The 23,815-nt window shown below is 43.1% G+C and overlaps 2 protein-coding genes across 3 annotated transcripts in view; one reads left to right on the top strand and one right to left on the bottom strand.

Moving 5' to 3' along the window:
• MYO1E (myosin IE) overlaps window positions 1–1,400 on the bottom strand; it is a 205,307-nt gene extending 203,907 nt beyond the window's left edge. Inside the window, exon 1 of the mRNA XM_067748563.1 lies at window positions 1,057–1,400. Within this exon, the coding sequence (XP_067604664.1) occupies window positions 1,057–1,059 (3 nt within the window). The 5' untranslated portion in view covers window positions 1,060–1,400. The remainder of the gene's footprint in view (window positions 1–1,056) is intronic.
• A 148-nt stretch (window positions 1,401–1,548) lies between these two features.
• The window catches only part of FAM81A (family with sequence similarity 81 member A), a 126,354-nt gene continuing 104,087 nt past the window's right edge, over window positions 1,549–23,815 (top strand). Inside the window, exon 1 of one of the 2 annotated variants that reach the window (XM_067748700.1) lies at window positions 1,549–1,669. The gene's annotated coding sequence lies outside the window, so the exon portion shown is untranslated. The remainder of the gene's footprint in view (window positions 1,670–23,815) is intronic. The other variant, XM_067748733.1, reaches the window with a different exon arrangement.

Genomic DNA, 23,815 nt, shown 5'->3' on the forward strand with positions numbered 1-23,815 from the left:
AAACAACAAAAACCAATCAGAAGAGGACCAGTTCATCCACCTAAGCCGGATTATTTGAAAAGAAGCAAGTGTGGAAACTATGAAGCCTTGTAGTAGAACTTTTTCCCCCCTCTGATGGACTGCCAATCTCTTCAAAATAGAGCCCTTGCTTTTGTGCTTAGGAAAGAAAAGTACACCACCCCAAAGCCCAAGGGATGCGGCTAAGGTTATTGGGGGCGGGGTAGCCGAGGCCGGGAGGTCGGGGTGGAGGAAAAGTCAGAAACGAGTCAGAGAGAGAGCCAGACACTTCCATCAATACCCAAAGTGCCAAAGGAAAAAGAACAAAAAACTCGACTTCCTCCCATGCGTACCGTTCGCTGTACACCCGAAAAGTGCCAGCCACCTCGCACTTGGGGGAAGTGGAGGAGGATGGTGTTTACTCGGCCTTTTTGGTGCAAAGACCCTCCGGGCCGGCGCCCAGCGGAGCCCAGGCCGGCCTGGCTCCCGGCAGCCCCGCGACACCCTCGCCCGCAGCCGCCAGTCCACCGCCAGGTGCTCGCCCTACCTGGCGCCCCACTGCCTTTGTGCGGCCGCGCCGCCCCCGCCGGCGCGCGGATGCCAGCGGGACAGCTGCGGCGCTGCCGGGCGGCCGGGGGAGGAGTAGTGGTCCGCGGCGCCGGTGCAGCGGGCGGGGAGCGCGCGCACTGAGGGGCGCAGGCGGCCGCTCCCACCTTCCCAGCGGGAGGGAATTGATACCCCCCGGCGGGCCGTGCCCCTGAACGCGGATCTCCCCGCACTCTGGCTTCCGACAGCTGGCAGCCATAGCCAACCCGGCCACGAAAAGTTTGGCGACGCCGAAAGTGACTTGAAAGAAAGTTTTCCTTGGCCCCTCACTCCGTCTCCCCCAGCCCCGGTTGAGCGAAAGCTGCAGGAAATAAGGGCTCGCGACGTGCCGACTCCCGCGTCCAGCTTCTCCACCCCTGGCCTCGACAGCGCGCCCAAGGTGGGTGCCCCGCGCCCGGGCTTCCCGCCCCATCCCTGGGTCAGGCGTCCCGGGACGCCGCGCGGCCAACTCACCATGGTGACTCGCGCCGCGGTCGCGCCTCTGCCGGGTCCGGCTGCCGGGGAGCTGGGGCTGGAACGCAGTCTCCTGGGCGAACTTCAAAAGTTGGTTCCCTTCGCCAAAAACAGGCTCTCGACACCCAAGCACTCACAGGAACCAATGGGAACCCTGGGGGGACTCCATCCAGGCGGGATCGGCGGCGGTAGGTGAGGGCGAGCAGGAGGCGGCTTAGCAGGCGGGGCGCATATTGCGGAGGGCAGGGGTCCACCCGGACCGGGCGCTCGCCGCCCGCCTAGGTGAGAGCAATGCTCTCCGCGCGTCCGACTAGCTGCCCTGCCTCGCTCCTCTTCCTTCGGCCACCTTCTCCGTTCTCCTCTGGCTGAGCCTCGGCTCGGGTAGGGCAATCTGTCCATAAATGGAGAATTCAGCTCAGGCCTGACCAATCAGGGTTTGTTTTCATAGCGTCACTCCTCAGGGAAACCGTAGTAGCCAACAAGCTTGGAGCTGCTGGAGTTTCCAAAGCCCTCTGGATCCTGTAGTCCTCCTCCACGCCAGCCTCCAAAGAGCGCTGCTGACCCAGCTAGCTCCCGGTGGCATGACTTGAACGAACCACTCTGTGAAAGAGAGGTAAACTTCTAAATCTTTTTTCTTTTAAACGCGAAAGTTAGAGTAAGTGTAGCTGAAGTGGTATGATTTTTCCCATAACTTTTTTTTTAAAGAAGGAAATATTTTATCAGCATAAAAGATCAGAGTCGTGGCAGCAGCCCAAAGGAAATCCTTTTTCTTTCCAACGTCTGGATTGTGAGGAAAGTCAAAAATATCGTTTCCCCCACCCTTTCTTTTACCTGAATTTCCTTGGAAAACAAAGGAAGGCTTTTTGAGGGGGAGGCGGGAAGGGGGAATTTTGATGGTGAAGAAGTTGCACGTGCAGCGAGGCCAAGGACGGGGGAGAGAGGCATGGGAAGAATGCGCCATCCAATCTCAGTCAACACAAATCTGTCGAGAGCAATTAGCATTACAATCAAGAAATCAGGTGGGCTGTGAGGAGAAGATTGGAGTGGGGGCGGGGAAGCAGAATCCTGAAATAAAGGTAGAGGGTCTGATATTATTGTTTTCAGAGTTCAGGAAGTAAACTTGGTTGGTTATAACAGGATGGTCCTCTCTGGATCTGTGGTAGGTAAGACTTGAAAGCTTAAGGGCACAGAAAAACTATGAAGCATAATGATTTACTGTGATTTGCTTTATGAACTTTGGTGGTAGCCCTTCACTTGAATAAAGGATCCTGGAGTTGGAATGGATGTTAAAAATGCTCTTGTCTAGGGCTTCCCTGGTGGCGCAGTGGTTGAGAATCTGCCTGCCGATGCAGGGGACACGGGTTCTGTGCCCCGGTCCGGGAAGATCCAACATGCCGCGGAGCGGCTGGGCCCGTGAGCCATGGCCGCTGAGCCTGCGCGTCCGGAGCCTGTGCTCCGCAACTCGAGAGGCCACAACAGTGAGAGGTCCGCTTACCGGAAAAAAAAAAAAAGTTCTTGTCTAAAATGGGTAAACAAAATGTAGTGTATTCATAGAATGGAATATTATTCGGCCTTTAAAAAGGAAGGAAGTACTAACACATGCTACAACATGAACCTTGAAAATATTAAGTGAAAGAATCCAGAAATAAAGATCCCATATTATATGATTCCATTTATATGAAAATAGAGAATGGGGACATCCATAGAGACAGAAATTGGTAAATTATTGATTGCCAAGGGCTGGGGGAGGGGAGGATGGGAGTAGTTGCTAATAGGTGTGTGTTTTCTTATTGGTGAAAATAGTCTGGAATTAGATGGTGGTGATTGTTGCACAACTTTGTGAATATACTAAAAACCACTGAACTGTACATTTTAAAAGGGTGAATCTTACAGTATGTGAATTATATCTCCAACTTAAAAACTGAAAGAAAATCATGTTGACCAACTTTTTTTTAAAAAAAACATGTTGACCAAATTCTCGTAGTAATCATCCACACAGTTAGGCAAATAAATGTAATTGATTGCCTACCATAGGTCATCATGGCCACTGTGAATACAGTGGTCTCTGCCTTCACCAAGCTTACAATTTTAGAAGGAGGGAAACAAAAGATAGATTTTAAAACAAATAATTACAGGAAAGATACAAATACAATAAAAAGTAACAGTAGTTTTGTGCAGGGAACTGCCATATTTGGAGCTATAGGTTAGGTAATTCATCTGGTAGCATTCTGTAGCACAGACTGGACAGGAAACCATAAGACATCTGTTGAACACTCATCATGAACTACGTCCACACAGGCGTGATCATTGGCTAAATACATTCAGCTGTGATACATTATTCTCAGGTGAGTCTGATTCCATGTCTCAGAGGTATGTCAGCTTCAAAATTCAGTCAGGCATTTTAAGAACTAGTGGAACAGGGAATTCCCTGGCGGTCCAATGGTTAGGACTTAGTGCTTTCACTGCCTGCACCAGGTTCAAGCCCTGGTGGAGGAACTAGGGTCACAGTGAAAGAAAAACAACTAATGAACAGATGTTACCAAAAGGGAAATCTGAGCTTACCAGTTACACGAAAAACACTGCTTAGGTTGGAATTGACACGTTGCTTCAACCACCATCCTGTCCATGCAACCCTGATTAGTAATCAGACTGAGATGGGCTTTGAGGGATACAAGCAAAGATGTAGCTGTTTTCCCCAAGGTTAACCTAAGGATATGCAACACTGAAAATCTCTTAATAATCCATCACCAACCTATCAGTCTTGGATTTATCTAAAACTACCTTGACACTCTCTGTCAGTTGTATTAGCATTTGAGATTTTTTTTTAAGTGCTTACTTTTATTTGCCCTAATAATCTCTTTCCAGTTTCCAGAAGTATTCCCAGCTCTAGTAGGTGGGACTTTGATGAAGATGTCTGCTTGTGTTCATTTTTCATGATTTTGTAATATTCCTTTCCAGATTAACTATAAATATATAGATTAATGCCTACGTCTAGGCAGTACTTAAAATATGAGATTTCATGCACATAAACCTGAATTTGTAGCCTGGCTTTTCCACTTAACTGGCTGTAAGATCTTAATTTCTCTGAGTTTCAGTGCCCTTATCTATAAAATAGGTTGAGGTAAGTCTGAAATGAAATGTGTGCAAAGATGGTCAACAAATTTTGGTTCCTTTTTCCTTTCCCTTCTGATTAGGGATTCAGACCTAGATCCCTGGGTGAGATCAGATGGTCCTTGGCCCTCTGAGTTGCATGCCAACTCCTGGAGGCTGTTTGTGTGTGCCCTTTTCTTCAGGGAGAGTTAATAGCTTTCATCAAATCCTCAAAGATTCGGTAACTGCCAGAACATTAGGACCCACAGCTCTTTTTTTTTTTTTTTTTTCTTTTTTGCAGTATGCGGGCCTCTCACTGTTGTGGCCTCTCCCGTTGCGAAGCACAGGCTCCGGACGCGCAGGCTCAGCGGCCATGGCTCACGGGCCCAGCCACTCTGCGGCATGTGGGATCTTCCCGGACCGGGGCACAAACCCGTGTCCCCTGCATTGGCAGACGAACCCTCAACCACTGCGCCACCAGGGAAGCCCGGACCCACAGCTCTTGATCATATTAGTTATGCGTCTCTGGATCTTTGTCTCTATTATTGTGTTTTTCTTGAGTCATAGGGATTAGAACTGAGTCTGATACTAAAAGCACAGAAGTTCTTGGATTCTCAAAGCAAAACCCACTAATTCACAGTTTGAGCATAGAATACAGTGTGTGATGACGTGGAAGAGCCTATAATTTCATGAAGAATCCCTTCAAGCCCTCCCCTGCTCCATCCCCATCTTAGGAAGGTACCTTGTCAGTTTTCGCTGGGGTGACCATACCTCCTGGTCTGGTCAGGGGGAGCCCAGTTTATGCCTTTATCTCAATGAAACGATAAAGTGCACCCCTCTTGCATTCCCAACAGGCCTAGTTTGAATGATAAACCATGGTCACCATAGATTTTTGGCCAAGTTGCACCCCCTAAAAAAATCCTCACTTTTTAAAATGAAAGTTTTTCCACTTTTCTTGACTTCACCTGTTTTGCAGAGGACTCAATATCTTACCAGAACTTTATTCTTATGATCTCAAGATCAGAGTAGCAATGAAGGGAAAGCAACTTTCAAAATTGTAAAACTCATTCTAGACACATGATGGAGCTAGTCAGATGAGACTTTATACAGAAGTTGGCATGATTAACTGCATTTTATCTGGGGCGGAATGAAAAGGAATGAAAGAAAAACTCAAGATAAATACAAAGCTCAAATCCCCATATGAATCCATCAGTGAAAAAAAAATCACTGCTCATGTATTTTGGAAAATAATTAGTAAGAAGATAATATAGGGCAATGAAACGAGTTTCCACGTCAGTACCATGAAAGAACATCAGAATGCGTTCACCACAGTACAATTAAAGAAAAATTTGTTAATGGAAAAATGAGGGCAGAAATCTTTAACGAGACACTAATGAAAGAGAGGCTGGCGTCACATCAATGTGAGATGTCCTGGGTAATCGCTGTTTCTACCATAACAGGCATCATTTATTAGGTTCAGTAGGTAACAGATACTGAGCTAAGTGCTTACTGTGCAATATCTTATTGCATCTTCCATACAACCCTATTAACTTTGTTTGCAGTTAAGAAACTAAGTTGAGAGAGTTTGAAGTAACTTGCCCAAGATAACACTCAGCTACCATGCATCAAATCTATATATTTGTCTGACTCTGAAGCCCAAGCTTTTACCCTCTAAGCAGTGACTCTGTAGTAGGAATGCCCATTAGAAAAAATTTCCCCTTATGCAGGCCCAGTATGAATGGGAGCACACCTTAGGAGCCTGTCCAAACCAGGATCCTGGAAAAATTCTTGCTATTTATTTAATTTTATAAAAAATTGGTGTATAGTTGATTTACAATGTTGTGTTAGTTTCTGGTGTACGGCAAAGTGATTCAGTTATATATATATATTCTTTTTCAGATCCTTTTCCATTATAGGTATGATAAGATACTGAATATAATTCCCTGTGCTATACAGTATGTCCTTGTGGTTTATCTATTTTATGTATAGTAGTGTGTATCTGTTCATCCCAAACTCCTAATTCATCCCTCCCTTCCTTTCCCCTCTCGTAACTATGAGTTTGTTTTCTAAAAAAATTCTTGCCTTTTTAAGAATTACTATGATGATAAATTATGAATTTGTATAGAGAGTTTAAGTCAACTTCAAACATTCTTTGTTCTTCTAATATGTTAATATTCGTTTGTGAAAAGGATATTGCTGAGAATTTCAACAGTGGGATAATGTGATATGATGCTACTTTTTTAATATAAATTAATTTATTTATTTATCTTTTTCTTTTTGGCTGCGTTGGGTCTTCGTTGCTGCGCACGGGCTTTCTCTAGTTACGGCAGCTTCACGTTGCGGAACGTGGGCTCTAGGCACGCGGGCTTCCTTAGCTGTGGAATGTGGACTCAGTAGTTGTAGCTCGCAGGGTCTAGAGCACAGGCTTAGTAGCTGTGGCGCACGGGCCCAGTTGCTCCACGGCATGTGGGATCTTCCCAGACCAGGGCTCGAACCCGTGTCCCCTGCATTGGCAGGTGGATTCTTAACCACTGCGCCACCAGAGAAGTCCCTGATGCTACTTCTGATTAATATAACGTTTTTGCTATAACAATTATTTTACCAAAATAAAAGAATAGGAATCACTTAAACATATGTTTAGATTGACAGCTTACTAAGTACACGTTTATATAAACTTATGATTATATTTTCTCTGATACAAGCCAATCTTTTTTTTTTTCTTTTCTTTTAAAATTTATTTATTTATTTTTGCTGTGTTGGGTCTTCGTTTCTGTGCGAGGGCTTTCTCTAGTTGGTGGCAAGCGGGGGCCACTCTTCATCGCGGTGCGCGGGCCTCTCACTATCGCGGCCTCTCTTGTTGCGGAGCACACGCTCCAGACACGCAGGCTCAGTAGTTGTGGCTCACGGGCCTAGTTGCTCCGCGGCATGTGGGATCCTCCCAGACCAGGGCTCGAACCTGTGTCCCCTGCATTAGCAGGCAGATTCTCAACCACTGCGCCACCCAGGAAGCCCCAACCAATCGTTTCTTTCTTTCTTCCAGTGTCAATTTGATTTTTACATCCAGAAGATAAGCCCTGACCTTTCTCCAGATTTAAAAATGATTAAATAATGAGTAATACTAGTTATGGTGTCCCATGATCTATCGAGGAGTGAGGCAATCTACAGAAGGGAGCTTTGCTGATAACTGAATCTCCTGGATCAATAATGTGACCACAGCCTGGTTTTCTTTCTTCTTCCCCCTTACTGTCAACTTATGCTGTCTTATTGGATTTTGTGTATTCTTTTAAGTCATCTTTAATCTTTGCTGGAACAAGGCAAGGCATGTATGAATAAATATATACATTTAACAAACTAAAAAAATAACACATAACTGTGTGAGCCTTCCCTTGTTTAAGCACTGAAACTTTTTTTTTAACTTAGAGGAAAATTTTTCTCCATGCTTCATTGCCTTTTGAAAATATGCTGAACATCAAGCAGCCTGTGCTTGAAAACTCAAAGTCATCACTATAAATATCAATTATCGCACAGGGTTATACTGAACTGAGGTCCTTGGGGACTATTGAATGGAACCACCATTTGCCACTATACTTTATGGCCCTGGACTGCTGTACTTGTACAGTTATACTATTTTTTTCTTTAGATTTTATATCCTCCATTGTTAGAGACTTTTTTTCTCCTGCTATTCCAGTCTAGACTCCTTTAGTAACAAGGAGAAAAAAAAAAGAAAAAAGAAAGAACGCACATGGGTTGTTTTGTGAGAAAAATATTTTAAAGGTATGTATGCCCCAGAGCCCAGCGAAAAAAACAACACAAAGGAAGATAGGGCTATATACGCTCTCTGTCCTTTTCTGGCTTCCTGGCTTCTCTGCAAGGATGGATGTTCTTCTCTGTCTCTTCAAGCTTCTCTCACTTACTCATAGTTGCTCCTCCTTCCATAATTTCAGCTTGCAAATTGTCTTTAGTTTGTCGTGATCCTGACTCAGGTCCCCAAACCACCTTTTAGCTGTACTGCCCACAACTTACTGGAAACTTCCCCCTTAGTCTCTGGATTCAAGTCCCAGAGAAAGAAAGGGAGGGAAACGAAGAGAGAGAGAGTCTGACTCAACCAGCTCAACCTTTCAAACTATGCCACCAGGTCATAGGTCAGTGGAAAGCCTATGTAAGGCTCTGCTTGAACAAGGTATCTGTATAGTCACATTCCAAGCAAATGTTGTCACAAGGGTAGTGTTCTAGAGCTACTGCACTATTAACAGAAGATGGTAAATGGGGACAGTCTCTGAGGAGGGGATACTCCAACTTAGGGGTACGCAGCCATTTGCCAATGGCGACTGTCTGCTACTTTAATTTATACACAGTTATCTTGGTGAGGCCAGGAGGGAAGTTTCATTCACCTCTTCAACAGAAAAAATTGCATAGGTTTTGCAACAATCATCATCATTTCAACTTTATTGTCATACACCTATAAATGTATTTATATACTTAAGATGTGACATATGTTTTGCATTTATTATCATGCCCTTAGAAATGTGTGTTTATGGGCTTCCCTGGTGGCGCAGTGGTTGAGGGTCTGCCTGCCGATGCAGGGGACGCGGGTTCGTGCCCCGGTCCGGGAAGATCCCACATGCCGCGGAGCAGCTGGGCCCGTGAGCCATGGCCGCTGAGCCTGTGCGTCCGGAGCCTGTGCTCCACAACGGGAGAGGCCACAACAGTGAGAGGCCCGCGTACAGCAAAAAAAAAAAGGAATGTGTGTTTATGCATGCTTATAACTATTTGTATATACACATAGATGAGTGTGTGTTTAAGATGACATTTTTCAAGATATTGTTACAACTTGGGGGTATTTGTTTTTCTTAATAGACTTTATCTTTTAGAGTGGTTTTAGGGTCACAGCAAAATTGAGGGGAAAGTACAGACTTCCCATACACCTGCCCCCACCATGCATAGCCTCCCCCATTATCAACAGGGGGGTTTACTTTGAATAGAGTGCTTCTTGGTGTGGGTGTCTGCATGTTGCAGCATGGTTTCCAAACCACTATTCTTTTCACTCACCACCACAGCAAACATTTGCTGAGCATTGTTGTAGGCGCTGGAGAACTGTAAGACAAGTCCCCTGTCCCCCTGGGATTCACATCTTTCCATGTACATCAAAAACATACACAACAATGGGAATTCCCTGCTGGTCCAGTGGTTAGGACTCTGTGCTTCCACCTCGGGGGGCACAGGTTCGATCCCTGGGCAAGGAACTAAGATCCTGCAAGTCGCATGGCACGGCCAAAAAAAAAACAAACAAAAAAAGCCATACACAACAACACAAGGGCTTCCTACTTCAACACACAACATACTCCCCAAAATACACACCACGTTAGATGTCTCAAATTCAAAAACAGATTTGTGTTTTTTAAGGAGAGAGTTCTATTTCCAGAGAGCTAAAACAGTCTAAAATTCCTAATTGTGCCTTTTCTCTTAGATATACTCTTAAGCTGCAATTCCAAAATTTGGTAGATGTTCTTTAAATTTGAGCTCTCCATCCCAGCTGAGCAGAGTTGACCAGTTAAAGTCTAAAGGCAGCTTTCCAATATGGGTCAGGCTGTTTACCTCCCTATGGATCGGGAATAGTTTTCTTTATCTGTAAAAACAGAAGTAATGACACCTCCACCATTTATTTCAACTAAGTCATGTGAAGTGATGAGAATGGTGACTAAGGCCTGTAGAGAGTTCTCAGTATGAGTCGTCATTATTGAGGCTTAAGATTCACCAGCTAATTATTTCCTTCTGTGTCTCAATTGTTCTAAGTTGATGAGAACTATACTTCTGTTGACTGGTGTTTGCATTGATATTTTCCCCGCATTTCACTAATTTTGGTAAAGCAACAAGGCTAAATGCAACTTAGTAGGAACACAGTTGAATAAATGCTGTGAGACTGAGAAAGATGTTGGCACGGAAGGAACTGAACTGGGAGCTGAGCCTGAAGGAAGCAACCACATGAGAGCCATCAAAATATTCCTTTGTTACCTGGCTTATTGCCTGGTGCCATATAGGAAAGATGGGTCAGGTACATTAATGTACAGTGTCCTTATTTGTGCAGAAGTGAATGGACAGAGGTCAAGGGCACCAGGAGATGGCCTTTCCCTTTTACTCTATTAAATTCCTGGAAATCCCAGAATAAAGCCAAATGTGATAAAGTTGATGATAGCTTCCCATAAAAGGATGCTTCAGTAAGGTATTGGTAACAAATGAATTACATATTTGACTGAGAATGTGATTCTAAAAGCAGCTATGACCATTATAAAGCCTGTGTAATTTTAGCACAGTTTTGCTCCAAATGGTATAAAATGGATATAAACGTGCGCTTTTGTTATAGAAAGGACCTCAGTGGATTGAAAAGCATATTATAGCACATAAAAATACCATGCAGCTATCATAAATTCTAGCTATATAAATTTGCCCTAAAATAGCATGCCAGCTCTAATAACTATTACTTAAACATTTCATTAGGAGTACTTTCTTAATTTCTTTCCAGTTTAAAAACTGGGAGTGGGTATGAGAGTGGTGCCAGGGAAGGGGATGCTTAGGAATAATTTATAAAGTAATGGTTTTTTCTTGGTTAATTTCCTTATAAAGCTAAGTTATTTAAACTGTAAGCACCCGGCAGAAAAAAAGGGGGGGGGGGAAGCAGCTAACAGAATAAAAAGTGGTTGAATAGATAAATAAAAACCAAAAGAAAAATAACCAGACTCCCAATTTTTTTTGCAGTACATGATCATTGGTTTTAAATTACAAAAGAAATATACACTTCATATTATAAAATAAAGCATGTGAATTCAGAGTTTGTAAAATAAAAAGTGAAAGTCTACTCACCCACACTCTCTCCTACAAGATTTTAAATGTGAGAAAATGGTGATTCCATTGGTAGAAAATGAGGCTGCAGAAAATGGTGATTCCACTGGTAGTGGAGAGGAGGCTCCAGTGTCAGTGAATTCCAAGTTAGACGTGTTCAGTTGGAGCTAACAGAGATCTCTGGGAGAGATCTCTAGGTATCTCTGAGAGAGACTGGTTGAACCTCAGGGGAGATGTCGGGTCTGACATTTTCTGTGCCTTTGCGGTCTTCATCTAATTGTCCTCTTGTTGCTTTTCATACCAAACCATTCTTTCCTAAACCTTCTCTCTCTGTTGGCACAGCTGTGGGGAAACAAGTTTCTTCTATATTTTTGATGAGAGTATAAACAGTTAGAAACCCTATGGAGAGCAACTTGGCACTATCTAGGAACATTACAAAATTGTCCAGTCTCCGACCCAGCCATTCTGCTTTTGGGAATTTATACAAAGATGTACATACCCAATGCAAATTAACATATGTCTACAAAGCATCCTTGGTGTAGCAAAAGATTGGAAACAACCCAAATGACCATCATTTGTGGAGCTGGTGAAATATATTAGGAGACAACATGTAATAGATTTTTTAAAATTTTAAAAGGCTTTTAAAACGGGATGAGGAATTTCTCTCTGAACTGATATGGAATGATTTCCAAGACGCACTGATACGTTACAATGAAAAGAGCAAAGTACAGAATAGTATGTATATCAAGAATCATATGTATATCAAGCTACCTTTTGTGTAAGAAAACAGGGATGGGGAAATAATAGGTTTGTGTTTATGTCTGCATGAAGAAACTGTGGAAAAAGCATGAGAAACTTACAGAAGTGTTTGTAAGATGTGGGAGCAGGGGCAGGGAAAAGACTGCTGGATACGATTTATATTGCTTGATTTGTTCGTTTCTTTTGGGGAGGGGTACATTTTGGTTTTTATTTTATTTTTATTTTTAAAACATTTTATTGAAGTATAGTTGAATTACAAAGTTGTGTTTATTTCTGCTGTACAGCAAAATGACTCAGTTATTCATATATACAATCTTTTTCATCTTCTTTTTCATGATAGTTTATCACAGGATATTGAATATAGTTCCCTGTGCTATACAGTACAACCTTGCTGTTTATCCATCCTATATATACTAGTTTGCATCTGCTAATCCCAAACTCCCAATGCTTCCTTCCTCCACCCCTGCCCTTGGTAACCACAAGTGTGTTCTCTATGTCTGTGAGTCTCTTTCTTTTTCATAGATATGTTCATTCGTGTCATATTTTAGATTCCACACGTCAGTGATATCATATGGTATTTGTGTTTCTCAATCTGACTTACTTCACTTAGCATGATAATCTCTAGGTCCATCCATGTTGCTGCAAACGGCATTATTTCATTCATTTTTATGGCTGAGTAATATTCCATTGTGTGTGTATGCATGGGTGTGGAGATATATATATATATATCTCACATCTTCTTTATTCATTCATCTGTCAATGGACATTTAGGTTTTTTCCATATCTTGGCTGTTGTAAATAGTGCTGCTATGAACATAGGGGTGCATGTGTCTTTTTGAATTATAGTTTTGCCTGGATATATGCCCAGGAGTGGGATTGCTGGATCGTATGGCAACTCTATTTTTAGTTTTTTGAGGAATCTCCGTACTGTTTTCCATAATGGCTGCACCAATTTACATTCCCACTGACAGTGTGAGAGGGTTCCCTTTCCTTCACACCCTTGCTAACATTTATTATTTCTGGACCTTTTAATGCTGGCCTATATTGCTTGATTTTTGAACCGCTGTAAACATGTTACTCGGAAACGTTTTAAAATATTATCAAGCAAAATACATTGTTCCATATGGCAGAATAATACAAAGGCTAAATAGGGATCATGCAAACAAATATTTTGAAAATATAGAAGGGCTTCCTGGAGTGGTGACATTTCAGCTGGCTGCCCTTAAATATTGATTTCGAAAGATGGCGAATTAGCGTAGGATCTTCTTGGTTTTAGGATCTGCATAAGCAAAAGCCTAGGGGTATGAAAGTTTATAGAGTTGACTGGAAATGTTTCTCCCCAGGACATTTTCTCAAACTCATTGAGAAAATAATGAGCTGAGAGTCCATTTTTGTCTCTTTGGAACTGGGGCAAAATGAATTTGGATTCCCAGTCTTTGCTCAATGGAAAATGCAACTTACAATGCTTCTTATATACTGTTGCTATCCCATCCTCAGATCTGTCAGATCTCATCCACTGCTCATCTTTGAGAAAAGTCACCAAGTAAACATGAAGTTACTTATGCCACAAAAATTGAATCCCAATCCATTTTATGGCGAGACTTAGCAGAAAATTCAAATGATTAAACGTGATTTTTAACCTCTTTAACCTTAATCATAAATAGGTCTCTTGTGATTAAGGGACTCAGGTTTGTGTAATAATTTAAGTGTTGAAGTCATAATAACATGTGCCTTAGTTGTGTTTCTTACCTTTACATCTCTTTGTTTGTATCTTGCTATCCTTTCCACTGAACATGGACCATGGAAGAGCAGCTGAAGATTAGAGTAGATGATTCCTGATGACAGGATAAAGGAAAATCAACTTTGTTTACACCAAACCTCATAAAGTTGCTCAGTAATCCTAAAATGACTCATTTTAGTACTTTAAAATCACATTAATCCAGTTGCCTTGAGTACAGTGCTTTAGGGAACTGGATCCAATTATGTTAAAATCAATCTCTCTCTATCTCTCTCTTTCTCTCTCCCTTTCTCTCTCCCTCTCTCTCTCTCCCTCCCCCTCTCCCCCCCCTTCCTCCCTCTCTCTCTCTGTCACACACACACACACCACCTATACAAGGAACAAAAAATAAAGCCTTGAAGGAAATAGAACAAACGTTTACATTGATGGGATTCAGATGGCAGTACCATGGATGATTTTTCTTTTCCTTTAACTTTTTATATATTTCCCAAATTTTATTTCAGGAGCATTTTCACTTTCACTTGTATAGTGAAAACAGAAAAGAAAACAACCAAAGCACATCCTTAAAAGCAGAGAGTGTGGTGGACCAGGGCCAAGCACACTGCTCAGCCCTCTCTTAGTTCATCTTCCAGGAAGCCCTGACTGAGCCTGTGGCCACCGCCCCGGGTTCAGTCTCAGCTATATGGTTGTCACATAGGTCCTTTAAAGCCTTCACACAGTCAGCTCTGGGGAAAGAGAAACTTTTACTTAGTTAACCCGAATGGGCCCTCTGTAGCTCCTGTTGTCCCTCCAAGATCATCTTCAGGCCAGACTCGGCACTGGGTCCCCTCCCTCGGTCACCCTTCTCCAAAACAAAGAAACAAATCCAAATCCCTAAACAGTCTCGAATAGTGGAGAGTTCACTGACTTTTCTTACGGAAAGTTAGGCACGTTCCTCAGAACATATAGAAAATTTCCCTAAAAATACCTGTATATATACCTCTAATCTTTCTTCAAAATCTCTCTCCTGGGGACAGTGGTTAAGACTCCAAGCTTCCACTGCAGGGGGCACGGGTTTGATCCCCGGTCGGGGAACTAAGATCCCTCATGCCTTGTGGCACGGCCAAAACAAAAAACAAAAAAAAGTCTCTCTCCAGCAGTCAGTCGCTTCATCCCCTTTTCCCCCCAAGTTGCCTCCTGGGGCCTGCTGTGCCTGACGTTGTTCTCAGCCGGCACACGCTGCCTGGTAAAAAGAAAATAGGGTTGTCGTCCAAATATGGACACCTCATCTTTTTCAGGCATGTCTCCAAGGCTCCTGGTTCAGTTAGATTGATGTAATGGTCCCTAGAACTAGATAAAACATATACTCTTAATGCCCTAAGCAACACAAACATGGAAACTAATACAGGGTTTGTCCAAAACATGTGGCCATAAGGATGAATCCTTAACTCAATGGCCTGTATGATCTAACCACTAACCGCTCTTAGGAGCTAAAATAGGGCAGTTTGAAGAGTAAGACAGATGCGAGGCTGTTTAGCATGTGGGTTCAGCTGGACCACTGAGCTGTGTGGGCTGTGAAGGCTTCTCTCCCAGAAGGTAGCCGGCTGGGGCGTGGGGTGTGGTAGGCCCCAAGACAAGAGCACAAATGGAGGCCCACAAACCATATGTCTAAATATTATAAATCAAGCGAACAAATCATTAAATAAAATATGTTCTGTCCTCCTACCTTGACAAAAATACCTCAGGCAACCTGGAAGTCCAGGTTTGAATTTAGAATTCTTGGACTCCTTAGAGTTCCTTGCCGGAATTCTGGGGTTCCATGTGTTTTTCAGAAAACGGGGTTGCCGAACAGTCCACTCGTAACTGATACTCTTTTTACGACCTCCCCTAGATGGTTTGGGGAAATTCAAGGTCACGGCCACTATTAACTGCTAGTGCTGCTAGGGGGTAGGGAGTGGGTTTCATGACTTCTAAATGTTATTTATGCCACCGCAGTCCCCTCTGCTGAACAGGGTATTGGGAGAGCTCAGTGGACCATGGTCCACCCTGACCCCTTGGTGCCCTTTGGCCAGCTTCTGACATGAAGCAAAGTGCCCCTCTGTTCCCTGCAGCTTTCTGCACTGTTGGGATGAGCACCAAGGGGAGGACCTTTAAAGGTAGAGCATTATCGGCAGGAATTGTTAGTTTCCCTGTTTGGTCACAGATAACCTTTCCTGATACCTAGGCTGGGAGGCAGAGGGGGAATATGAGGAGGGTAATTAAAGATGACCAAGGACTGGAGAAGGGCCACCATGCCTTCTAGCGCTGCACCTGTGGTTCAGGTGCAGTCAGTTCTGTTGGGGGCGTGGGGACGAACTGTATCACCCTGCAGTCTTCTGACCCTCCTCAAGTGGTGTGGACCCAACTGTGAGACAGGGCAGCTCTGCAGGCCAGGAATTCAGAACTTTGGATCTGGAAGGGATGTGGGAGGGCCTTAGAAGCTGAGCTGATACCCTGGAGCCGGATGTGCTGTGTAGTCCCTTCTATCCCCCTGACGCAGGCTGGAGGGAGGCAGGTGTGCTATGAAACTGCAGAAGGTATTAAACTTCTCTTCCCCCAGTTTAGCTACTAGGCTCTGAAAGACTCTGCCATGAAGGCTAGTTCCATGTGATCTTATCCAGGAATGGTGTAAGGACTGGACACAAAAATTCTAGAGAGGGGTTCATAAACACATAAGGCATTATATCAAGACCTACTCTGCAGGAGACAGTATTTTAGGGTAGGGCAGTTGGTGAGATGGAAAGTCCATAACATCTTACCTTTCTCTGAAGTTTATTCCTGTCATCCCCACCAAAAACCATACTTGGAAGTCAGTACACTATCCTGATTTTGAGCGAAATATCATTAACTTGACACTTACTCTGCCACCTGCATTTTCATTTCAAAAGTACAGTTACTGGGAAATGCCATTGGGAGTTTGGAAAGAGAAATGATATAACTCCTGAATATTATGGGTTGACCAAAATGGAGCCCAGGAGGCCAGGTTTGCACCGGGTTCTCATAATACCATCATTAGGAAGCCTACCTTAAATCTGGCAAATTTTGTGTTTTCAGCCCTTGAAAATATATTTCTTACAAGTTTCATCCAAATTACTCCCAGGAGCTGACACATAACCAGAAAAACAGCTTCAGCAAAAACTATCTCAATCTTACCTCCAGGAAACACTTGTTTTTTGCTGAGCATAGTTTTAGAGAAACTTCCAGCCAGTCAAATAGGCAAGTCTGGCCTCACACCAATATGGCAAATCTGGTTTCTGTCCAGTGGTGCTGGTGCCACAGATCCTCTTGGGCAGATGTGCCAGCCACATTGCCTCCGTGCAAGTTCAAGGTTGAGTGCAAAACTTCTACCCTTTCCCTTTCTCCTTATCAGCTATGGGAAAAGGAGAACCCTGCTACATTGGTTATAGTGTGATCCCTGGAGCCAGGTAGGCGGAAGGTTGTTAAACAGAGTAATACAAGCACAATCAGTTGCAGGGGGAAAGAAGGTTTCATGTAATGGAAGGGAGAGAAGTCATTTTATTTGAGTTCCTGCGGCATTATTATTTTGATTTTCTTTTTTTTTACATGAATTTTCTGATGACTGTTCATAAATAGATATTGCCAAGTTGGACTCTCTGACCCCTGTGCTAGAGGCTAAACTTGCATAAATCCTCGTGGCCATACTCTGGGGAGTGAGGCTACTTTGTGGAGTCCTTTGGCTGGAGCCCTGAACAAGAGATTCTTGATCCAGGCTGGAGCATGTGACTGTGCTTTTGGAGCTGGAAAAGGAGAATCAGATGGACTGTTACATGGCAAATTAATTAGTCATTTAAATTAATGAACATTTGCCTTCTGATAAGAGTTATTGTTGAAGCTTCTGCTGGCTTAAGAAGGTCCAAAAATACAGCATAATTAGGACCTCAACCTATAAGATTATCACATTGGTCCAGACATTTGGACATTATTCTACTGATAATCTGCGATTATTTTTATTTCAGATTTCTAAGATAGTGTCCAGGTTTTGTACTTCTACCTAGCTCTTGGCCATTGTTACTTGTGCTTATACTTTAAAGCCTTTATCAGTAAGAGGTGAGCCAGTTAAAGCAGAAACCCTTGGTGTAACGGTATGAAACACCATCACATTGTATTTGACCTCTGTAATGCTCTGGGGGAAAAAGGTGAACTAATCAGTATAGCCTCACTGCTAGAGTCTGCTAAAGAGTATATCACCAAATGCTTATTAATGGTGCTACAGATGAGCTGATCTACGCAGATACACTCACTCCGCTGATCTTACTGAAATCCGTCCTGACAATCTGTTTCTGCAGCTAGTGACGGAGACACAAACGCTGGCTGTCAGGATTTTCCAGATTGCTTTCAATATTCCAAATGTCAAACCGTCAGAGTTTTTTAAATTACTTTTGATTTGCCAAGTACCACAACATCAGAACATGGAGAGTAGGAGATGCCAGTTATAAGACATTGTGTGTGTGCTTTTTGCCTTGGTGTCTCAGGTAGAAGGGGCTGTTCACTCTGGTGTGGAATTTTGTACTAGTAGTTTAGTGAGAAATTTCCTGCACCTGGAAGTCTGTTCTCTACACAGTCAGAATAATCTTCTACACATCACATCACCTGTCTCCCCTGTCCCCAAACACTCCAAACGGCTTCCCATCACATCTAGAATTAAATCCATGTTTCCTGTGGCCAGTGAGGCCAACAGGTGTGGGCCCTGACCACCACCCTGAACTCATCTCCTACCACCGTGACTTCCTCTCACTCCACTCTAGCTACACTGCTTTCTTTCTGCTTCTTGAACACATAGAACTCACACCTGCCCCAGGGCCTTTGCACATTCTCTTTCTTCAGCCAGGAATGCCCTTCATCCAGATCTTTGCTTCTTTTGGTCTCTCAAGCTTTTGCTAAATTGTCACTTCCTCAGAGAGGTCTTCCTGATCACCTGATCTAAACCAGCCACCTTGCCTCCTGCCTACCCTACCCTTGTTAGCACTCATGTATAGATCATTTCATTTCCTGCTCAACGTCTGTGTCTCCCACTAGAAGATAAGGTCTCTGAGGGCAAGAACCTTGTCTAGCATAGCCCCGAGCATATAGCAGGAGTTTGGTAGATGTATGTTGAATAAACAAATGAGCAGGTCAGCTTGTCAAGAACAGACTGAGAATGGGAAATGTGAAGGTGTGCGTTGTGCAACTATATGCCTCTCACGCAAGAATGACGACTACTTCATTCTGGTCATCCTTGTCCCTGGACACTTTAGAATAAAGTGTCCTCCACATGCAAGGAAAGAACAAGCCCTCCCAGCTGGTCTTGGAACCACGCACCTTCCTCCCACACTGCCTCTTTCTAGAAGCTAATCCCAGTTATCCTATTTTGATCCCAGCAGTCAAATCAGATTTGACTTTTCTGGGGTCATCTAGGCATCTCTCAGGAGATAACGACCCTTGTGCACATCTTGTTGCCCAGATCACATCTCCCTTAGAGCATCTCAGGGCAGTCAGCTTGGGACAGTCACCAAGGATCCCAGAGCATCTGATCTATGTGCCTGGTAACAAATCTCATTCCTCTTCCTTTCACAACTTGACCCAGGACAAGGTGAAAGAATGTCCAGGGATGCCTGGAAAGGGAGTGTGGAACTGTGGAACCATTGGACACAGAGGCATTGGTGTGCCTAAGAGGCTGGAAACAGTGTTACAGCAGATCTTTCCAGATCACTCTCATTAAAATATCCAGGGTGAACTTCCCTCCAAAGTAAGAAGCGATTAACACTCACACCTCCCTGTAGGCTATCCCCACATTCCTAGTTCTGGAATAAAATATAATATTCAAGAAGCAGTGGCTTTGTGCCAGCTGCGGAGCTGAATGCTTTCTGCGAGTTATCCCATTTAATTGGTGTTCTGCTTTAGAGATATGCATTGTCATCTCCCACTTTACACGTGGGGAGATTGTGGCTGAGGGATGGGAAGTAATTTTCTCCAACTCACATGGTTTGCAAATAGCCAGGACTATAATGTAGTTACTAACTAACCACTGTGTTATTTGGCACTCCAATTTACACCAGTTAGTTACCTACACTACCGTTTTTTTTAAACAGCTTTATTGAGGCATAATTTATATATCATAAAATTCTGCCGTTGTAAGTTTGAGATTCAATGCAACCGTCACCACACTCCAGTTTCAGAACATTTCCACTGCCCCAGATATTTCCTCATGACCATTTTCAGGTAATCCCCCTCCTACCCTCAGCCCTAGGCAGCTTCTGATCTATTTTCAGTCTCTACAAACTTGCTTTTCTAGATACTTTGTATAAATGAAATCATCCTGCGTTATCTTTTATGGAAAACTGCATTTGTTTTGTGAAGACTGTTTATTAGTTCTCAACATTCAGTTCAGAGGTGTGTTGTGGATGAACACAAGAAGAAAGGTATTGTACCTCCAGTTCTGCAGGAGGCCTGGAGGGAAAGTGTGTTTGTTAACTGTTCCTGGCTTCTGAGGAAACAGACCTGCTGGAAGCAGAAAACCAAAGTGGGGGAATCATACATGTTGATTTTTCTGTTCTTTTATTTCTAGAAACATGGGGAATCGATATTCATTCACGAACTTCTACTCAAAATAGTTTCAGGAATGGTTCTATTTTAAATAAAATACAGAGAGTGAAATGAAGCCCTACAAATCTCATTGAAAAAACGTAATCCAGACGGCGCACCAGCCCGGCTCCTACCCAGTGAGGAAGCTCCTCCCTGAAAGTGGAAGCGAGGAAGACAATAGCAGAGTTAACCCCTTTCATTCCCACCCCAAATCCACCCACTATGGCCATAAAAACTTGCAATATTTCTTCTTGCTCCAGACCCTGGGTCTCTCTAGGTATCTTGCTCTACTGCTTCTGGACCCTCCGTCACTCCTGAGATGTCTTTCTCTGGGGCAAAGGCCTAAGTTCCTCTCCAAGGTGGAGAGACAGACGAGGGAGCTGAACCCCTTCTTTCCTCCTGTTCCTCTGAATGAAATTCCCATTCCACCCAGAGAGAGAACAAAGCCCCTGCTTCGCGACCATGCAGTCTGTTCCAACCCCTCTCATACCCATTTCTCTTCTCACTAGGAACAAATTCTCTCCACAGGTGGAAAGGCAGCACATGGGCTCATGAAGCCCCTGGGGTAAGGCTATATATATATACATATATATATATGTATATATATACTGACACATATATATATGGTATTCAACATCTTATAATAACCTATAATGGGAAAGAATCTGAAAAAGAATATATATATATACACGTTATAAGATATTGAATATAGTTTCCTGCACTAGACAGTAGGTCCTTGTTGTTTATCTATTTTATATATAGTAGGGTGTATCTGTTAATCCTGAACTCCTAATTTATCCCTCTCCCCCGCACCTGTCCCCTTCAGTAACCATAAGTTTGTCTTCTATGTCTGTGAGTCGATTTCTGTTTTGTAAATAAGTTCATTTGTATCATTTTTTTAGATTCCACATATAAGTGATAGATGGTGTTCGTCTTTCTCTGTCTGACTCACCTCACTTAGTATGATAATCTCTAGGTCCATCCATGGTGCAGCAAATAAGCAAGACAGTTTTAAGTTTTATTCATAGGCTTCCCTGGTGCAGGAGCTCTGGGGAGACTGGCTAGAAGCCTAACAACAACAACAATAACAATAATAATAGCTAGCATTTATTAAGCACCACTCTGTGTCATGCTCTGTATATCTCACCTGTTTTTTCTCATATAATGCTTAGAATAAGTCTCTTAGATCAGTAGTATTATTTGCCCCATTTTATGGAAAACTATTAGTATGATTAGTACAGATATTATTAGCATAGAAATTATACAGAATTATTATTATTAAATTATTAGTAGCACAGACTTATTATATGTGTATTATTAGTACAGAAATCATTAAAGTGTAGAAATTCTTAGTACAGAAAATAGTATCAGTACTATTATTATAGTGCTGAAATCATTAATTATTACTGTAGGTGGGGGATTCCCTGGCAGTCCAGTGGTTAGGACTCGGCGCTTTCACTGCTGTGGCCCCAGGTTCAATCCCTGGTCAGGGAACTAAGATCCCACAGGACACACAGTGCGGCAAAAAAAAAAAAAAAAAAAAAAAAATTATTACTGTGGACATAAATTAGTGCAAAAATAATATCATACTATTATTAGTATAGAAATCATTAGTGCAGAAAATAGTATCAGGTACTATTATCATCAGCCCCATTGTTTTAGGTAACTGAGGCTTGGAGAGGTTAAGCAAACTGACCTAAGGTTACAGAGTTGGCAGTGGAGCTACCTGAATGCACTCAGCTCTTAACCGTAGCAATGCTCTCCCCCATTTCCAGCTCCCCGCCCAGGGAAGGGGGTGAGTGTGGGGAGGGCGGGGAGGATCTGAGCTGGGACTTCAAGAAACAATCACAGTGACTGAAGGAGAAAGAACTCCACGTACTTTCTGGTAACCCAGAAGCGGCTGTGAAATGGGTAACTAATTAACCTGAGAAATGTTCCCACATCTTGTGTTGGGAAGAAAGAAACCATTTTGAAAGTTAGAAATGAGTTGGAACAACGTTGCATTTAAACTAAGCTGAAGCAACAGGTGTTTCTTGAGTGTAGATCTTACACTGGGCTCTTCATTTTGCTTTTGGGTTATGTTGAATTATAGGGGCTTCTAGGGCTCTGCTGCATGTGTGAGCCCAGATCTCAGCCCCACAGGTCAGAGAAGGGTGTGGACAGAGCACAGAACACTGGCTGGTATTTGCTTTGGGAAGAGTCACTGGGGCAGGGGACACATGGGGAGGGAGTGGTTCTTTCTATGTGAAGTTGTGGGGATCCCAGAGCTGGACTCGGAGACCTGGAAGGAGAAGCAGGATGAACCTCATCAGAAACAAAGTGTTATGTATGAATCTTCCCATAGAGACCACAGGCGTTCCCACTAAGAATTCAGCTGGAAGCAAGGCTAGGGGAAGGAAATTACTCTGAGTATTAATGAGAATTTCTATAGCAGTCCTCAAACAACAGATTCAACACAGCTGCACCACTTCTCCTTCAGAGCCGGGTAGAGACACAGGTGTAGACAAAGTTTACATCCCTCTACTTCCCTCCACCAGAAGAATAAAGTGCTTTGTCTGTATTTCTCCTAGGTCCATGTCTCTGGGTGGAATCTACTGCTGCCCTTGCTTGAGTGGGTAGGAGAAAAATGAGGGAGAAGAGACTATCCTGGGAAAGAGAAAGGGGGAGAATGGGACAGAGTGAGATAGGAGGGGAATGGTGAGGGGAAGGGCTTCCCATTCATGGGCTGGTTGCCCAGATGTGTACACGGATCCAGCTTTCTGCTCCCCCCGAGTGTGGAGACGATGCTGGAGAGAGTCAGGGCACATGAGTGGAAAGGGGACTGTGATTTGTAAGCTGCAGAGGAAAGGTTGGAAGTTTGGGACAGATGGTGTAGCATTTGCGATGGTGAAGGAAATTCAGGAGTTTTGTTGGGAACGGAAAGACTTGCTGGAGCATCATGGGTCTGAGAAGCAGTTTGAGGTCATTTGTTTTTGTTTTTTGTTTTTTTTCACATTGCCATACGCCCATTTATTTGAAATTCTAGAACAAGCAAAATTAACCCACGATGAGGGCAGGGATTGACTGGGAAGGGAGTGAGTACCCTTTCAGGCATGGTAGTAATATTCTATATCTTCATAGGGTTTGAATTATACTGATACATGCATTTGTCAAAACCTAGTGAACGTACACTTGAAAAAGTATATATTTCAATGTATGTAAATTATATACAAAAATCTATTAACAAATATTGGACTCTAGTTAATGACAATCATCCTGAAGTGTTTCGGAGGAAGTTTACGGATGTCTGCAACTTACTTTGAGATGAATTAAGAATAAGATGGATTAATGGATGGATGGAGGGATGGATGGAAAGATAGATATGTGATACATCAAGTTTAGTAAAGTGTTAATGAATCAGTGTTGCTGTGCATTTGAAAATTTTCATAATAAAATGTTGGGAAAAATTAGCAAAAAAAAAACCAGTAAGAAGCTATGTGTGAGCTTAACACACACATACCCCTGTAGGCTAGATCAGGCTCATGGGCACCACTTTCAAGACTTTTGCTCTGTCCCATCATGCGTCCCCATCACCACATTACACTTACTCTGCAAGTTGATTATAAGGGGATGGTTCCTGCAGTCAAGCTCTGTGTTCTGCTCTCCACCTTGCATGGGGCTTGATAGATCGGGCACGGTTCAGTGAGTGAAGGTATGAGAAAATCCATCACCTGATGACATCATTAACATTTCTTC

This window comes from Pseudorca crassidens, chromosome 1 (assembly GCF_039906515.1).
Source record: "Pseudorca crassidens isolate mPseCra1 chromosome 1, mPseCra1.hap1, whole genome shotgun sequence".
Classification (NCBI taxonomy): domain Eukaryota; kingdom Metazoa; phylum Chordata; class Mammalia; order Artiodactyla; family Delphinidae; genus Pseudorca; species Pseudorca crassidens.